General features: G+C 41.6%; 1 protein-coding gene across 1 annotated transcript in view; it reads left to right on the plus strand.

Moving 5' to 3' along the window:
- Positions 1-19,238, plus strand: part of LOC126235844 (cytochrome b5 reductase 4) — a 315,221-nt gene that overhangs the window by 236,698 nt on the left and 59,285 nt on the right. The window contains exons 6-7 of the mRNA XM_049944708.1: positions 12,565-13,056; positions 16,848-17,148. Coding sequence (XP_049800665.1) covers positions 12,565-13,056; positions 16,848-17,148 — 793 coding nt within the window. The remainder of the gene's footprint in view (positions 1-12,564; positions 13,057-16,847; positions 17,149-19,238) is intronic.

A 19,238-nucleotide genomic window follows, 5' to 3' on the forward strand; every position in this document is an offset into this window, starting at 1 on the left:
TTCGAAAGCTTCTATTGTCTTCTTGTCTAAACTATTTATCGTCCATGTTTCACTTCCATACATGGCTACACTCAATACAAATACTTTCAGAAATGACTTCCTGACACTTAAATCTATACTCGATGTTAACAAATTTCTCTTCTTCAGAAACGCTTTCCTTGCCATTGCTAGTCTACATTTTATATCCTCTCTACTTCGACCATCATCGGTTATTTTGCTCCCCAAATAGCAAAACTCCTTTACTACTTAAGTGTCTCATTTCCTAATCTAATTCCCTCAGCATCACCAGACTTAATCTGACTACATTCCATTATCCTCGTTTTGCTTTTGTTGATGTTCATTTTATATCCTCCTTTCAAGACACTGTCCATTCCATTCAACTGCTCTTCCAAGTCCTTTGCTGTCTCTGACAGAATTACAATGTCATCGGCGAACCTCAAAGTTTTTATCTCTTCTCCATGGATTTTAATACCTACTCCGAATTTTTCTTTTGTTTCCTTTACTGCTTGCTCAATATACAGATTGAATAACATCGGGGAGAGGCTACAACCCTGTCTTACTCCCTTCCCAACCACTGCTACCCTTTCATACCCCTCGACTCTTATAACTGCCATCTGGTTTCTGTACAAATTGTAAATAGCCTTTCGCTCCCTGTATTTTACCCCTGCCACCTTTAGAATTTGAAAGAGAGGATTCCAGTTAACATTGTCAAAAGCTTTCTCTAAGTCTACAAATGCTAGAAACATAGATTTGCCTTTCCTTAATCTATTTTCTAAGATAAGTCGTAAGGTCAGTATTGCCTCACATGTTCCAGTATTTCTACAGAATCCAAACTGATCTTCCCCGAGGTCGGCTTTTACTAGTTTTTCCATTCGTCTGTAAAGAATTCGTGTTAGTACTTCGCAGCTGTGGCTTATTAAACTGATTGTTCGGTAATTTTCACATTTGTCAACACCTACTTTCTTTGGGATTGGAATTATTGTATTCTTCTTGAAGTCTGAGGGTATTTCGCCTGTTTCATACATCTTGCTCACCAGATGGTAGAGTTTTGTCAGGACTGGCTCTCCCAAGGCCATCAATAGTTCCAATGGAATGATGTCTACTCCGGGGGCCTTGTTTCGACTCAGGTCTGTCAGTGCTCTGTCAAACTCTTCACGCAGTATCGTATCTCCCATTTCATCTTCATCTACATCCTCTTCCATTTCCATAATATTGTCCTCAAGTCCTTGTATAGGCCCTCTATATACTCCATCCACCTTTCTGCTTTCCCTTCTTTGCTTAGAACTGGGTTTCCATCTGAGCTCTTGATGTTCATACAAGTGGTTCTCTTATCTCCAAAGGTCTCTTTAATTTTCCTGTAGCCAGTATCTGTCTTACACCTCGTGAGATAAGCCTCTGCATCCTTACATTTGTCCTCTAGCCATCCCTGCTTAGCCATTTTGCACTTCCTATTGATCTCATTTTTGAGACGTTTGTATTCCTTTTTGCCTGCTTCATTTACTGCATTTTTATATTTTCTCCTTTCATCAATTAAATTCAATATTTCTTCTGTTACCCAAGGATTTCTACTAGCCCTCGTCTTTTTACCTACTTGATCCTCTGCTGCCTTCACTACTTCATCCCTCAAAGCTACCCATTCTTCTTCTACTGTATTTCTTACCCCCATTCCTGTCAATTGTTCCCTTATGCTCTCCCTGAAACTCTGCACAACCTCTGGTTCTTTCAGTTTATCCAGGTCCCATCTCCTTAAATTGCCACCTTTTTGCAGTTTCTTCAGTTTTAATCTACAGTTCATAACCAATAGATTGTGGTCTTAGTCCACAGTCCACATCTGCCCCTGGAAATGTTTTACAATTTAAAATCTGGTTCCTAAATGTCTGTGTTACCATTATATAATCTATCTGATACCTTCTAGTATCTCCAGGATTCTTCCATGTATACAACCTTCTTTTATGATTCTTGAACCAAGTGTTAGCTATGATTCAATTATGCTCTGTGCAAAATTCTACCAGACGGCTTCCTCTTTCATTTCTCTCCCCCAATTCATATTCACCTACTACGTTTCCTTCTCTTCCTTTTCCTACTACCGAATTCCAGTCACCCATGGCTATTAAATTTTCGTCTCCCTTCACTATCTGAATAATTTCTTTTATTTCATCATACATTTCTTCAATTTCTTTGTCATCTGCAGAGTTAGTTGGCATATAAACTTGTACTACTGTAGTAGGCGTGGGCTTCGTGTCTATCTTGGCCACAATAATGCGTTCACTATGCTGTTTGTAGTAGCTTACCCGCATTCCTATTTTTTATTCATTATTAAACCTACTCCTGCATTACCCCTATTTGACTTTGTATTTATAACCCTGTCTTCACCTGACCAAAAGTCTTGTTCCTCCTGCCACCAAACTTCACTAATTCCCAATATATCTAACTTTAATCTATCCATTACCCTTTTTAAATTTTCTAACCTACCTGCCCGATTAAGGGATCTGACATTCCACGCTCCGATTCGTAGAACGCCAGTTTTCTTTCTCCTGATAACGACGTCCTCTTGAGTAGTCCCCGCCCGGAGATCCGATTGGGGGACTATTTTACCTCCAGAATATTTTACCCAAGAGGACGGCATCATCATTAACCATACAGTAAAGCTGCATGCCCTCGGGGAAAAATTACGGCTGTAGTTTCCCCTTGATTTCAACCGTTCGCAGTACAAGCACAGCAAGGCCGTTTTGGTTAGTGTTACAAGGCCTGATCAGTCAATCATCCAGACTGTTGCCCCTGCAACTACTGAAAAGGCTGCTGCCCCTCTTCAGGAACCACGTGTTTGTCTGGCCTCTCAACAGATACCCCTCCGTTGTGGTTGCACCTACGGTACGGCTATCTGTATTGCTGAGGCACACAAGCCTCCCCTCCAACGGCAAGGTCCATGGTTAATACATAAGGGATGTTTATAACAACAGCACATCATTGCTGATTCCATACATACTCTCCTGGAGTTGTAAGATAAAGCACTTATTGCAGGTACATCATATTGCATGATTTGGATCAACTGCATGAGGGTTTGTGTTGTAAAGTAAAAGAGTTCACAAGCACTTATTTTCACATTTTGCCAGAGCGCTGAGGATTCTTTTTTATGTAATGATGAATTATCTCTAAAATGTTGCATTTTATGCCTTCTGACTGTTACTCCAGTATAGTGACAGTATTCCAGATATTCAGTGCCCTTTATCTTGAGTCCCCTTTACACTGGAACAACTGGAGCAAATGGAAATGAACACAATTGAGTAAATATTTGCAGACAATTCTCTAGTATTTACTACCATTCAGTTCTATCTGTGAACAAGCATTCACACTAGAGAGAACCAAAGAGAACACAAGATAATGAACATAGCCTATGAAAGTAGCAATGTTATTCTTTGGGACTAATAATTGGCACATGGGATACAACAGCATATACACTGAAGAGCCAAAGAAACTGATACACCTGCTTAATATCGTGTAGGGCCCCCACAAGATTGCAGAAGTGCTGCATCATGATGTGGCATGAACTTGACTAATGTCTGAAGTAGTGCTGGAGGCAATTGACACCATGAATCCTGCAGGGCTGGCCATAAATCCATAAGAGTATGAGGGGTGGAGATGTCTTCTGAACAGCAAGTTACAAGGCATCCCAGACATGCTCAATAATGTTCATGTCTGGGGAGTTTGGTGGCCAGTGGAAGTGTTCAAATTCAGAGGAGAGTTCCTGGAGCCACTCTTGACCAATTCTGGACATGCAGGATGTCACATTGTCCTGCTGGAATTGCCTCAGTCTGTCGGAATTCGCAATGGACATGAATTGATGCAGGTGATCAGGCAGGATGCTTACGTATGTGTCACCTGTCAAGAGTCATATCTAGATGTATTGTGGGTCCTATATCACTCCACCTCCACACGCCCCACACCATTAAAGAGCCTCCACCAGCTTGAACAGTCCCCTGCTGACATGCAGGGTCCATGGATTCATGGGGTTGTCTCCATACCCATACACGTCCATCCACTTGATGCAATTTGAAAAGAGACTCGTCCAACCAGGCAACAAGTTTCCAGTCGTCAACGGTCCAATGGCGGTGTTGATGGGTCCAGGCGAGACGTAATATCAATGATGTTTTGTTGAATGGTTTGCTCGCTGTCATTTGTTGATGGCCCAGCATTGAAATCTGCAGCAATTTGCAGAAGGGGTGCACTTCTATCACATTGAACAATTCTCTTCAGCCATCGTTGGGCCTGTTCCTGCAGGATCTTTATCCAGCCGCAGCAATGTAGGAGATTTGATGTTTTACCAGATTACTGATATTCACAGTACATTCATGAAAAGATCTATGGGAAGATTCAGACTTCATCACTATCTCAGAGACGCTGTGTCCCATCATTTATGTGCTGATTGTAGCAGCAGTGACTGATCTAACAACTCCGTCAGACACTTTTTGTCTATAGGCGTTGCCAACTGCAGCACTTTATCCTCGCTCTTTACATATCTCTGCATTTGAATGTGCATGACTATACCTGTTTCTTTGGCACTTTGGTGCACAATGCAAAACTTTCATATTTATAGAATTATTTTCTGCTATCCCGGCCCCGTGATATCGTTGAAAGGCATGGACCTTGACGACAGCTGCTAGGAGGTGCTACTATAGTCTGTGAGCGCAGATGCCACCACCGCACCCATGGCTATGGAGCCACACCCATCCTGCTGGCCTACCAGTGCTTGTGGCTACCCTTTGGGGCTAGCAGCACAACTCTGTCAGTTAGTAATGATTTCACAGCACTCTTAGTATTGGTCTCACTACACAATATTCTTTTTCATTCTAGATTTGCTGTGTCTTAGGCTTTCAATCTTGATTTACTTGCTACACTTGTTACTCTGCTGTGCAATCTCTGTTGTTTCTATCCATCTGTGCACACTCAGGTGACTTGCTGTTGATGTCCTTGGCCAGTCATCCATATTCTGCTGGTTCTTCAGTCATTATAATTGTCAATGAAGCAAAAGGTTAGGAGCGTCCCACGGGTGCCAAGCTCATGCAACTGGTGCAACAGCAACAGCAACAGTTGCACTTGCGGCAGCAGCTCCAACAGCAGGTTCAATGATGACGACGATGACAGCATCAGCAGCAGCAAACCGATTCGCCCCATTAGGAAATTCAGCTTTTGAAGAATATGCTACAGGTTCAGGGCACCCAGCCCATACAGTTCGTGGTCATTTCCCATGTTTCCACTATTCAACCATGCCAAAGGATATTGGGATGCATACTTTCAGTTGCAGAACCAGTACTTTTAGGTTTCTGTTGATGCTCTCCAATGGTCGCTTTTCCATTCTTGGGCTTCCCCAGAACCATTTTTCTTGTTAAAGGTGTTGGAACCACTCTAGAATCCTGTTGCACTTATGATCAAGATGATCTGTTCATTGCTTTTGAAGTCCATATGGTAACTATGCACCTTGAGTTTCACCAGTACCCCAAGCAACCTGATGAGTCACATTGCTCATGGGTAACAGATGTGCAAGGGTTAAGTTTCTGTTGTGATGTCACATGTGCAAACTTGTTTGCAAGACCGCATATGCAGATTCTTTGACTTGAGATGTAGTGATCCATTTGGCTCCTGGTACGGAAGTGCATCCTGTGACCCTCATACTTGACAACTCTTCCTTGGATGACATTTTGAAAATTTCACTCTCTTTTGAGATTACACAAGTAGGGAATGAATCCCCAATTGCTTGGTCACAAGTAACAGCGGTCCAGTTCCTGCCTTGGGCAGAATTCTCATAAGCCTTCTCCCTGATGACGTCATTGTGGTTCATTGGTTTCTGGTATGTCAATGACCTCTGAACAGCCAGGTACCCCATCAGGGTAAGTATGTGGGTCTTCTGACTTGCCCTGATTGCTTCGCAGCAGACACATGTATGGACTGTCCTGTTTGTTGGCTGCACTGCACCCATTGTGGAAAAGATGGGCATTTCCAAACTGTGTGTTGTAAAGCATTGGTACAGTCGGGTTCGGCTCGCCACATACGCCAAGGGATGGTGCATAAGCTCCAGGCAGTTGTTTGCCAGGGCGATCCTTCTGTTACTAAGTTGTTTTTCAACCTTACAGCTGCGAACCAGGATGTCCGTTTCCACCTGGACAAAAGAGCTACTGTTTCCTTGATCGACTTTCAAACACTCACTCATCTGGGTTCTCCTGACTTGACCCTGTCCTCCTGTACATTGGTTGCTTATGATGCCAGTTTGAATCCTTCATAGTCAATTCACAATCACTGGTGCCTAGAAAAAATGTCACACACCTGATCACGCTGTCCGTTGTTTACAGTCACTCTGCTGGCATCCTTTTTGGTCTGGATGCCTTCTCTCTGTTTGGATTCTCCATCACCAATGAGGTTCAGGCCCTCTCTCAGAGTTTCCTTCCAGGAACTTGATAATCTCTGCACTGCCTTCGTGCCCGCGTTCAAACCTGGCCTGGAGTGTGCAACTGATTTCTAGTCTCTTGTATCCCTGCTTCTACACACAATGCTCTGTTTCTGTCAGGTACAGCACATTCCTGTCTCCCTCCAGACAGCCATTAATCAGGAGCTTGATCGCCTTTATGTAGTTGGTGTGATTGAACCTCCGATCGCCTCCACAAAGTTGGGGTGATTGTACCAACACAGCTGCATTCTTGATGTTTCTTAGCATACGGCACCACTCCTGTCCGCAATTGTAGCCTGGCAGAGCTACTCCATGAGCAGCAGCTGCGTACTCTCTTCCATCTCCGGGCCTAACAGCCTAAGGAACCGTGGACCCAAAACGCTGGGTGCTATTGGCCTGCTGAGCTGTGTGGGTATATTCATAAGGGGCAAAACCCTTATGGATGCTGGTGATAGTGGATGCCACTCACTGGCAGTGCCTTGTGGTGATTAAACTGCGAGGGGATTTGGAACAACAGAATACCAACCAACTCTGTCCGTGCCTTCTGACTGCTGCTGACACCAGTTCACTTGGATCTTGAAAGGCTGTCTTTGTCGATACTACACCCACACAGGAGCTTACACTCTAGGGCACCTGAGGCAGTTACCGTGGATATGGGTAAGGAAGTGGAGGTGTCACTGCAGCCCCCACTGCCTTGGCCATCATTGCCCATCCCTGTCCTGCTAGCCTACCAGCACTCTTGGCTACCCTTTAAAAGCCAGAAGCACAGCGACTCAGTCAGTCAGTTATGATTTCACTGCACTCTGGTATGGAACATGCTACATACCATTGCGTTGGTTCTAGATTCGCTACATCTTCAGGTTTTCAGTTTTGGCATACCCATTGGATGTGTTATCCTGCTGTGTCATCTCAATTCTGTCCACCTCTTGTTGTCCACCTGTTTCCTTTCATATTACTTGCTGTTGACATCCTTGTCCAGTTGGCCAGTTACTGCTAGTTCTTGAGTCATTCCCAGTCATTTCAGAATTCAGTCACTATGTACTCTGCATGGCAAAAGTCCAGAATTTCCCACATATATCAGTTAACACTATTCGTTGGCTTCAAATTACATTTTGGAGGAAACTTAAAAACACAACACTAATTACTGATGGCCAATATAACCTGAAGAAAGCATAGTATTTACACTCTGATTATTAGCAACTTGAGACATGTACATTAGTGACTGATTCACATTTTAAAAGCTGCTATATATCATATAATTTATGATGTCTGCAATGACATAGGTGAAGCAATTTCAGGATTTTTTAAAAGTCTGTATAAGGAAGATAATGTCAATACAATACAGTTAATGAACTGGGAGATACCGGGTGATCAAAAAATCAGTATAAATTTGAAAACTTAATAAACCACGGAATAATGTAGATAGAGAGGTAAAAATTGACACACATGCTTGGAATGACATGGGGTTTTATTAGAACCACCCCATATTGATAGACTTGTGAAAGATCTCTTGTGCGTGTCGTTTGGTGATGATCGTGTGCTCAGCTGCCACTTTCATCATGCTTGGCCTCCCAGGTCCCCAGACCTCAGTCCGTGAGATTATTGGCTTTGGGGTTACCTGGAGTTGCAAGTGTATCGTGATCAACCGATATCTCTAGGGATGCTGAAAGACAATATCTGACGCCAGTGCCTCACCATAACTCCAGACATGCTTTACAATGCTGTTAAAAACATTATTCCTCGACAATAGCTATTGTTGAGGAATGATGGTGGACATATTGAGCATTTCGTGTAATGAATATCATTTTTGCTTTGTCTTACTTTGTTATGCTAATTATTGCTTTTCTGATCAGATGAAGCGCCATCTGTCAGACATTTTTTGAACTTTTGTATTTTTTTGGTTCTAATAAAACCCCATTTTATTCCAAGCATGCGTGTCAATTTGTACCTCCCTATCTACATTATTCCGCGATTTATTCAGTTTTCAAATTTATACTGACTTTTTGATCACCCGGTATATACAAGGTTTGTCCGGAAAATACGTATGAAAGTTGAATAATAATTTTATTTTACAATTACTCAGGTATTACAATATGGTCTCCTTCAAAGTACTCACCCTGAGACGCGATACACTTCTGCCAATGCCGTTTCCACTGTTGATAACATTGCTGAAAGTCTTCAGTTGTGATGTTGTTCAGTTGCCGTGTCGTTTCTGCCTTGATGGCTTCCACATCTCCCAAGTGCTGCCCCCGAAGCACCATTTTGCATTTCAGGAACATGAAGAAGTCACAAGGGGCTAAATCGGGTGAATATAGCGGGTGTTCTGTCACAATGATTGAGCTTCGTGCCAAAAACTTGTGCACAACGAGTGACGTGTGAGCGGGCGCATTGTCGTGATGAAGGATCCACCTGCCCCCTTTTTCCAACTCAGGTCGAACTCGGGCCACATGAGCTCTGAGACATGTCAGAACTTCAACATAAAAATTTCCCTCCACTCTCTTGCCGGGATGGACAAATTCCGTGTGAACAATGCCCCTAGAATCAAAGAAAACAATCAACATTGTCTTCACGTTGGACCTTGATTTTCACGACTTTTTTGTTCTCGGTTCTCCTGGTAGTTTCCATTCCTTGCTTTGAGATTTTAGCTCCACATCGAATTCGTAAAACCAGGACTCATCTCCAGTGATGACTCGGTTGAGAAAGTCCCCTCATTCCTCTGCTTCCAACCAATCCTCACAGCACTCAACCCTCTTTGCTTTCTGTTCTGGCGTCAAGAGCTTTGGTACGATTTTCGCACACAATTTCTTCATTTCAAGTTTTTGTGTCAGGATTTCATGAACGATTGTTTTGGGGATTGATAGCTCGTCATCTATCATTCTGACTGTCAATCTACGATCTTTAAGAACACAAGCCCTAATTCGTTCAACATTTGCATTGGAACTCGATGTTGACGGGCGTCCTGGGCGAGGGTCATCGTCCACTTCTTCTCGGCCATCCCGGAACCTTTTTAGCCACTTGTTCATGGTTGGTTCCTTCAGAGAATTGTCTCCGTAAACCTGTTTCAAACACTCAAAAATATCATGGCCATTCTTGCCTAGCTTTGCAAGAAACTTGATGTTGACGTGCTGTTCGTCAATCAGAGAGAGCTCCATGCCGACGGCAGGTGAAAAAGGGTAACTGTCAACAAGCTGCTGCACACTCCCACCTTCACGCAGAGTACTCTGACTCGAACTGAGCGTTGATGGGATTGATTTCAGCAGTAGTCCTACCTGGCGGTGACTGCAACCTGTAACATAAATACATTATTCAACTTTTATACGCATTTTCCGGACAAACCTCGTATATGATCTGTCACACGGACTACTTGTTAAAATCTGTTATGTCGTTTGTTAGAGGACAAATAGTGGGATCCCATGTAAACTACTATTATTTATCATCAGAGGTCTATGACATAACAGTGATATATCATCCATGTAAGTAATGAGCATAATCACATCGTTCATAATTTTTAATATATTTTAATCAACCAAATAGAAACATATTTACACTTGTTTACTTTGAAGTAAGTGTATTGTGCTTTTCATTTTCAATAAATAGTATTAAAAAGCTTGTGCTTACTTGCTTGGTTCCCATCTAATGACTTGATTGTCTTTCTCACATCCCCAGTAGGACCTTCAACAGTTTTATACCAATCATATTTGGTATTTGTGCTGTATATCTTTTGGAGCCCAGAAAAATTGTCATTGCAGTACTCCTTTGCTCATGCAGCTTGTGTAACACAAGCAAATGTGTATCATATATGACTGAATGCCATTTACTCATGCATGCTTAGTGATTAAACAGAAGAGAATTCTTGTTCGCTGTTGTATGTTCACTTGTGTTTGCTTCAACACAAAGGGGGCTTTGAGATATACTGCACAATCTAGTCATTCAGATTTATGTACATGAGGGGGAGTTACACATTTCTTAATATCTGAGCTCAGATTCCTTATTACATCATCACAGGTAATAAATTTGATAATTCTGTACATACCATCTCACAAGAAAAGATCTGTTAACAGCGGATGATGCAGAACTTTGTTTTTCAAGTATTTTGCTATTTTAGCTTTGATGTTTCTGAGTATTTTTTTGTGGCTAGTAGTATCTACATCTATGTCTGCATACCACCAAAGTGTGTGACTTTGTACGCTTTATTTACTACTTGTAGTACATGTATTCTCTGTTTTCTGATGATGGTATCTTTACTTATTTGAAGTATATGCTTAAATATTGCTCTGTGACAAAGACTGGCATACTGATGTAGAAGCTGTTACAAAACCTGTAGATCAGAAAAGTTGTTAAAGTATTATAAATCTGTCTCATTATATGAGACATGTACGGAAAGTAAGTAATGTTTTGGAAAACTCAGAACATTTTTCTCAACCAAAATTTATTTTTACAAGGAAGAACATTTCTTATACTACATTTCTAAATAGTTGCCACCATTGTTCAGACATTTGTCATAGTAGGAAACCAACTTTTCTGTGCCCCTTTCACAGAAAGATGCCGCCAGTGAAGACAGCCATTGCTGAAAACAGTTTTCATTTTTTTATTCTTTGCATTGTTTCTGCTTGTTGAGTTCCTTCCCAGAGGTGAAACCATCAGTGTGGTACTATACTGTGAAACTTTGAGAAAACTTCAGTACACAATTCAAAATGGAATGCTCAGTCAGTGCATTGAGTTGCTTCATGACAACACACATCCCTATTTTGCTGGAGTCACTTGAAACCATATTCAGCATTTGGCTGGGAGCAGTTTGATCAGCTGCTGTACAGCCTCTATCTCTCACTCAGACTACCACTTGTTCTTGAACTTCAAGCAAGATTTTGGAGGACTGGTTTTGTCAATAGTGATGATGCAAAAATGTTGTTCAGCGGAGTCTGCCTGCAGTTGTGGTATCTTTCCATGAAGGAGGCACAGAAAAGTTGATTTGCTGCGATGAAAAATTTCTGAACTATGGTGATAATTATGTAGCAAATAGTTTAAGAAATGGTTTTTCTTGTAAAAATGTGTTTTTATGAGTTTTTTGCCCAAAATGGGTACTTACTCACTGCACATTATTCATACATACATTTATCTAATTTCAAATTTTCTTTTTGTCTTAAATTGGGATCCATGTGGGTCTCTTAAATTGGGATCCATGTGGGTCAGTGAAATTTGCTTAAAAATGGTACATTTTTCAATATCTTACAGGAAACTAAACTTTCTGAATGTTATCTGTTTGTAAACATTTGTTTGTCACAAAAGTGCGTCCATGTGTTGTGTATTCATGAGAATTATCAAAATGTTTAGGTGTTACACATTCCACAATGGTTTGTAAGAAATTGACAGTTGTGATGTATGTTTGTGCATTCTTCAGATTTGACAATAGTACATTATTCCTGATATTTTTGCTACCTTCTTACTGTGTCATACACCCTACCCTACTCCTGCAGCTGCTCTCTCTCTCTCTCTCTCTCTCTCTCTCTCTCTCTCTCTCTCTCCCCCTCTCCCCCCCTCCCTTTCCCCCTCCCCCCTCCTCCTCCATCCCTCCCAGGTTTCTTTCTTTTTTAAAATGTTGTTGTTGTTGTTGTTGTTCAGTTTGATGACTGGTTTGATGCAGATTTCCGTGCTAGTCTATCCTGTGCCCCTTCCTCGCTGCATAATTGGCACAGCCTACATCAATTTGAACCTGCTTGCTTACGTCAGGCCTTGGTCTTTCTCTACAATTTTTACTCCCCACACTTCCCTCTATTACCAAATTTACCATTCCTTGATGCCTCAGGATTTATCCTACCAACTGATCCCTTCTGTTACTCAAGTAGTGCCGTAAATTTCTTTTTCCCCTATTTTCATTCAGTACCACCTTATTAGTTACTCAGCCAACCCATGCAGTCTTCAGCGTTCTTCTGTAGCACCACATTTCAAAAGCTTCTGTTCTCCTGTTTTCTGAACTATTATGTACAGTAAAAAAGTGTTTTGGATGGTAGACAAATTTGTTATCCAGACATCCTCTGTAGACATTAAGTTTGGTTAGTGCTCATAGCTAGTTTCAGGACATGTCACAATATTTTTGATACTCATTTGATATTTTGTTTCATTTGTAGATATGGTGAATGGAAAAATCCCACAGGCAGAAGTGAAGAAAGGTGTTCAGAGACCACGCATGGACTGGTATCAGAAGCTTTCATCGCTTAGTTTAATTTTCTATACTAAAGTACTGTTCCCATATGTAAAGGTGTGTCTTAGTGGTGAGAGAGAACTTAAAGTTATTATCAGAATTGGTGTGGATGTACACTTGTGGCACTACAATCTTTTAGAGGATGTTGTGTGGCCATGTTCTGTTACTGCAAGTAGGGAAAAGGTAGAGATACAGTTCCAGAAAAGGACAGAAAAAATGTGGCCAAACTTTGGAAGACCGTGTGATGACAACGAAAGCACAAGTACAGTACAAGGTGAACCAGAACATGATATGATGAACATAGAGACTGTATTACCAGTATCCCACAACACCAAATTGTTTGTGTTATCTTTTAAGAAGAAGATATACAGCCTGTTTCCATTGGGTCATCACATAAAACTTCATGCAGACATAGAAGGTTAGCATTGTCCTTGATTACTGTATTGATATTTCACAGGTCACATCAGTCTTAAATATATGAACTTGTAGCAAGTAATAATTAGCTCTAGAAGTCATAACTTGTGTATACAAAGTTGTGTCAGCACAGTATCAGTAACTAATCTGTCACTCAAAAAGTCTGTTTAACTGCACTGTAATGAAAAAATCTTCTTTTTTATCTTCTCAGTTGAAGTCTATATTCTTCTGAAACCATAGTAAAAAGCTATACCAAATCAGTGGGAAGTCAAAGACTGCATAACAGTAATATGGAAAGTGTACACTGCTACTCACTGCATATAGGAGCTGTTGAGTCCCAGACAGGCAGAATCAAAAAGAACACTAGAAATACTTGAGCTTTCATAATTAAAACACACACACACAAGAATGATTTGCACACGCATAGCAACTGTCAACGAACACTAAGGCTTGATTGCAACAGCAACTGCACCTGATGATGGAAACAGTCTAGTTAGGGTGGGTAGGAGGTGCAAGGAAGAGGCGTGGTGCAGGGAGCTGGAGAGATTACAGGGTACATGCGGGGAAGACGCTAATGCAACCTGTGGGAATATACATAGATGTGATCACTATAGATGTGGGTGGCTAGGCTGTATGGAAGGGTCTTCTTGATGTGGAATTGGCGGTTTCTGTTGAAGCGAAGGTATTGTTAGTGGGGTGCGATGTGAATAGGGGTTCTGATGCAGCAATTCTTAAAGTGGAGCTCAACATTGAGGAAGGTGGCTTGTTGGGAGAGGAAGACCAGGTGAAGTGAATGGGAAAGAAGGTGTTTAGGTTCTGGAAGAATGTCAGTAGGCTCTCCTCATCTTCAGGGTAAGTAGCTGTTTATCTTTTCATACATTGTTGCCACAGTTCTACCAAGATATGTGAAAATATTTACATTCTCAACCCTCTTCCCCTCCAAAAATAAGTTATATGTAGCGTGTGCTCTACTAGTTCGGATTGTCACAGTCTCGTTTTGCTCACAGTTAAAGTAAATGCTTTGAATCGGTGTTCCACAGATCCAGTTTTCTCTGTACTGTATAACATCTCTCATTGCTTGCCATCTTCTAGAGATATTCTTCTCCCATTTTCCCAAAGGGGGATATGGTACGAATTTTGAAATTGATTTTAATTGCTTTCAGAAAATTTTAGATAGATAATTACCATTTATTGTTATTGTTGGCTTTCTCCACTACAACAAGACTGAACAGAATACTATAGGCCACTGCTTTCAACTGAGCTATCTGACTAGTAATTAAATTAAACCATGAACCATTTTGTATGAATTTTTATCATCATACATAGGTAAGTCAGATTCTCGTGATTGGCCCATAGAATCATTCACTATGACTTCTTGCCAAAAACCCACTCACTGCTGTAGCTAGAGATGCAGTTTTGCTTACTCTCATAAATCACTGAAACTATTGTTCACTGGGCTCGTATGCACATCTCAGTATTTGGATGAGCTGAGAGAACAATGATATTATAACTTCCATGTTGGTTTTGCCCCAGATGGTGACTTCATTTGCAAATACAACAGCATTTAGGTCTTCTTTTTCCACTTCCTTGATGTCTTTTGAGTGTGATGTCAAGTAATGGTGGAAAGGAAACTGTCCTGTTGCACATTTCTCTTTTTCCTAAATCATTTTGGCTTTCCGTCTCCTGCTTATACACTGCTCACACAGTTATCACACAGCATCTGAAATTTTGTTATTAGAGATTTGAGGGGTATTTGATTTTTCCATGCAGTCACATAGTTTATACCTTGGCACACCGTCATGTGCCTTTTCTATATCTAGGAACTCTTCTTCTTTCTCCTAAAATTTTTCCATCATTTATTGGAATGCAAAATTAAGGGCAGTTGTTCCTTTATTAGTTCCAAATACATGCTGATCTTCTTCAGATTGCCTTTCTAGGATAAGTCTCGGTGTCTCTTCCTGAATCAATTCCAGTATCTGTAGGGAGTGAGGTAATAATGTGGTCCACTCCAAGTGGAACACTTTTTCATATTTGCTTTTTTAAATGTGGATGTTTAAAATCCCTTTGTACAGTCACTATGTACCCAGTTTCCTCTCCATATCCCTCCCAAGATTCAGTGCAACAACTGTATTCCATTGATTGCCACAACTTTTATCATATGTGCAATTAACTGATCTGTTGTGGGAGCCAAGAAGTACGTATGCAATATACTTGTCCATGCCTATTCCACCCCCTGCTCCCAGAGCCTTGCTTCATGGCTGATGTCCTTGCCATAGCTCTGAATGCAAGCAAGACCTGTCCCATAGGTCCTCCCAGTACCATCTACTTCAGTCCTGTCACTGGCATCTTCTACCCTGTTAAAGGCAGGGCCATCTGTGAAAGCAGCCATGTGAGCTGCCAATTAAGCTGCATCCACTGTGCCACTTTCTACAAGGGCATGACAACTAACAACTAGACTATCTGCATTAACGGCCACTGCCAAACTGTGGCAAAGAGACAGCTGGACTACCAAGCTGCTGAATGTGCCACCCTACATGATTTGCTTCACTTTCATGACTGCTTCACAGGTCATGCCATATGGATTCTTACCAGCTTTTTTTTAATTGTGCAGGTGGGAACTCTCCCTACACTACATCCTTCGTTGTTGTAATACCCATGGCCTAAAACTTTACTAATCCCAGCCTCCCACTTCTGTGCCTCCCCTTCTGTGCCTCCACTCCATCTACGAGTTTACAGCCAGCACAGCAACAAATCCATTCCCCTTCTCTACCTCTGTCCTCTCCTTCCTCCAACCCAGCACAGCCTGCCAGTTCCCTAGTACACACACCATCTAATATGCCAGCACAGTAAAACTCTATTACCCTTCTCTACCTCTCTTCCACCCTCCCCCGGTCCCCTCTCCTCCCGTCCCCTCCAGTCCCGTTCCCTTCCCCTCTCGTCCCGTTCCCTTCCGTCCCCTCCCCCTCCTGTCCCCTCCCCCTCCCGTCCCCTCCTGTCCCCTCCCCTCCCCTCCTGTCCCCTCCCCTCCCCTAACCACACCCTGCACAGCCCCCAACGCTGCACCTAAAAGCCTTACCTAGCCCCTGCACACACTGTCAGGCAGCACTAACACCTTACCCCACCTACACTCTGCTGTCCTGCTTCCTGCCCCCCCCCCCCCCCCCCCCCCCACTCAACCCACCACCCATCCCTGATTGTTTGCTCCAATGAGATGTGGTCACACAGTCAGGGTATTGTACCGTGAGGAAGTGACCACAGATGTAAGGGTAGTGCTTTTCTGAAGAGAGAGAGAGAGAGAGAGAGAGAGAGAGAGAGAGAGAGAGAGAGAGAGTGTGTGTGTGTGTGTGTGTGTGTGTGTGTGTGCGCGTGTGCGTGTGCGTGTTTTCTACTGCAGAAGAAGGGCTTTTTGTGAAAGCTTTAATATTTTAGTGGGCTTTTTCATTGTGTTTGTCTGTGACTCAATGACTCCTGTATATTGCGAGTAGCAATCCATCCTTTCCATATTGTTGTTTTCCCTTTATTGTCACTCAAATGTAAATAATCAGCTTGTGGCCACATTAAATACAAATTATGTTAAATAACATTCTTAATGAATTATTCCATGGCTTCATGGTGTATACTAGTGGTACACATAAGCAAGCCTAGCCAGACCAGTCTAAATTATCTTCCACTGTTTATTATTTTGGTTGGTAAATAAACGAAGCATCTTTGTGTAAACTGGACTTAATACGTAGCTGTTTTTTGTTTTCTTGATATTTTTAATATAACAAGACACTGAGATGAAAACATTGCCAGGTTTGCAGGTTACACGCTGTTACACTCCAGTACCACCATCATTGTGTCTGGAAGAAACTCCTCCACAGTGGAAAGCTGAACATATATGCCTCATGGTTAAAGAATATGCAAATGGACAGCTTACTCCATGGTTATGCAATCTGGCCCCTGGTAATACCTTGGAAATAAGTGGTCCTGAAGGCTCATTTGACCCATCAATGTTATCCACTGTGTCCCATTTATATCTTCTGGCAGCAGGGACTGGAATCACACCAATGCTGTCTCTAGTGAAGTGGGGAGTTGATCCATCTAACAGTATATGGTAAGCCAGTTAGATTTTTCATTTGTTAAATTCTAAAGATGAATTTTGACATTCTTCATGTGTGTAATTTGTAATAAATTCATGCTTAATAATTTCCTGTAAATATACATGTAGAAGGAATATGTTTTTATATAAATAATAGAAAATGCCATCTACATATTTTCACTATGAGTATTCGGCATAATGATCTTTATTTCACGTCATGATTGGCAGTGGCTGGTTGGTTGATTTGGGAGGAGGGGACCAAACAGTGAGGTCATTGATCCCATCAGTTTGGAGAAGGATGGGGAAGCATGTTGGCTGCACCCTTTCAAAGGAACCATCCCAGCATTTGCCTGAAGCAATTTAGGGAAATCATGGAAAACCTAAATCAGGATGGCTTGGACGTGGGCTAGAACAGTCGTCCGCCTGAATTCGAGTCCAGTGTGCTAATTACTGTGCCACCTTGCTTGGTCATGTTTGGTACTGAGAAACTGCACTATGGAACTTTGAATGCTTGTTGATGAGTTTTGTGAATTTCTGTGGAGTTAAGTGAACTTTGCTTGCATATGTTTTCCTGTATTTGATGCTCTGCTTGCACCATGTAGTTCAATTATTGTTAATTGTTTTTTAAAATTTTATTTGAATCTGCAGTTTAAAAGAAGTAACCATTCACATGTGGATGAACATTATTAAATAAACACTTGATTTAAACTCTAACCATCCAGTTTGATCAATAACATTAATCCTACAGGATTTGTGAACTATAGCCTCTGGCTGCTGAGGCTGGACTAGCAGTCTGGCCTCTGCATCGACAGACTGTGGTCGTGGTCGTGGTCGTGTGTGTGTGTGTGTGTGTGTGTGTGTGTGTGTGTGTGTGTGTAGGCTATTTCTGATGAAGGCCTTGTTGGCTGGAAGCTTGTTTTCTAACAGTCTTTTTGTTGTGCCTGTCTGTGCCTCAGCATCTCCACTATATGGCAAGATACAACTGTTGTTTTCATTATGTTGTTTCATTTCTTCCTGGATTTTCCATTGTTATGTAATTCACTCGCACTAGGTTGTGCACTGCCCACACCGATAATGGCAAATAAAAGAGCTGGTTCACATGTGTATGATTGCTAGGTTATGACTTGGTGCCACCTTCAGTTTTGAAATTGTTGGACTCTGTTCATTATTGTGTATTAAGACTGGCCACTGGAACCTTGTTTCATAGACAATCTTCTCATTGAAGTGAGGATCTTACCTGTTCAGTTCTGATTGTATCAATTCTTGCTTGCTTACACAATCCCTGTATGAGTATTTTTGAAGCATCAGCCTTCTCAGATCTTTCATTCTAGGGAGTGTTGACCCCATGACATTTGCCCAAAGGTGGTTTATCAGTTGGAATGTGCCATGAGGTTTTTGGAAAAGGGGGGGGGGGGTAGGAGGCAACCCTGCCTCCTCTGTCAGCTGCTTTGATCATCCCTCTTTTACCCTGGTGTAATAACATTTAAATGCGGTTAGTCCTTTTTAGGATTCCATTCCTCAACCTGGAAAAAACGAAACCCGTATAGATCCCCTTGTCTGTCTGTCTGTCTGTCTGTTTGTCAGACTGTTAAGAACTCATTTTCTCAGGGATAATTAGACGTATTACAGTTCAAATTGATGTCACATATTAAGGTCTAATGTCTCATGCTGATGTAAAAATTTCAACCTTCCAAGACAATGCAGTCAAAAGATATGGCCATTTGTCACATAATTTGATACTCGAAAACTCGCTCATCAAGGTCTATAGGGTACTGTCCATTGACCCAGAATCATGAAATTTGGCAAGAAGCAAGGTTTCATAGTACAAGTAAAGGGAAAAATCTGAAACTGTTAATTTTTAATTATATCACACAAAAAATATTTCTTATATGGTATGTGACTTCAAACTTGCATTCTGAAAACTCTTGGAATCCGTGGATTGATGTCTTGCCAGTATCAGTGTCAATAACAGGCAAAAATTCCTCAGTTCCTGAAATGGACAAACTGTCTCTATATGGAATTAAGTTTGTACGGAACACTCAGTGCGGGAGTCGTTCTCGCACATTGCCTTTTTTTTCTGCACCTTGTTTTACTATTTCAGACAT

The sequence above is a fragment of the Schistocerca nitens genome, chromosome 2, assembly GCF_023898315.1.
Source record: "Schistocerca nitens isolate TAMUIC-IGC-003100 chromosome 2, iqSchNite1.1, whole genome shotgun sequence".
In the NCBI taxonomy this organism is placed as follows: domain Eukaryota; kingdom Metazoa; phylum Arthropoda; class Insecta; order Orthoptera; family Acrididae; genus Schistocerca; species Schistocerca nitens.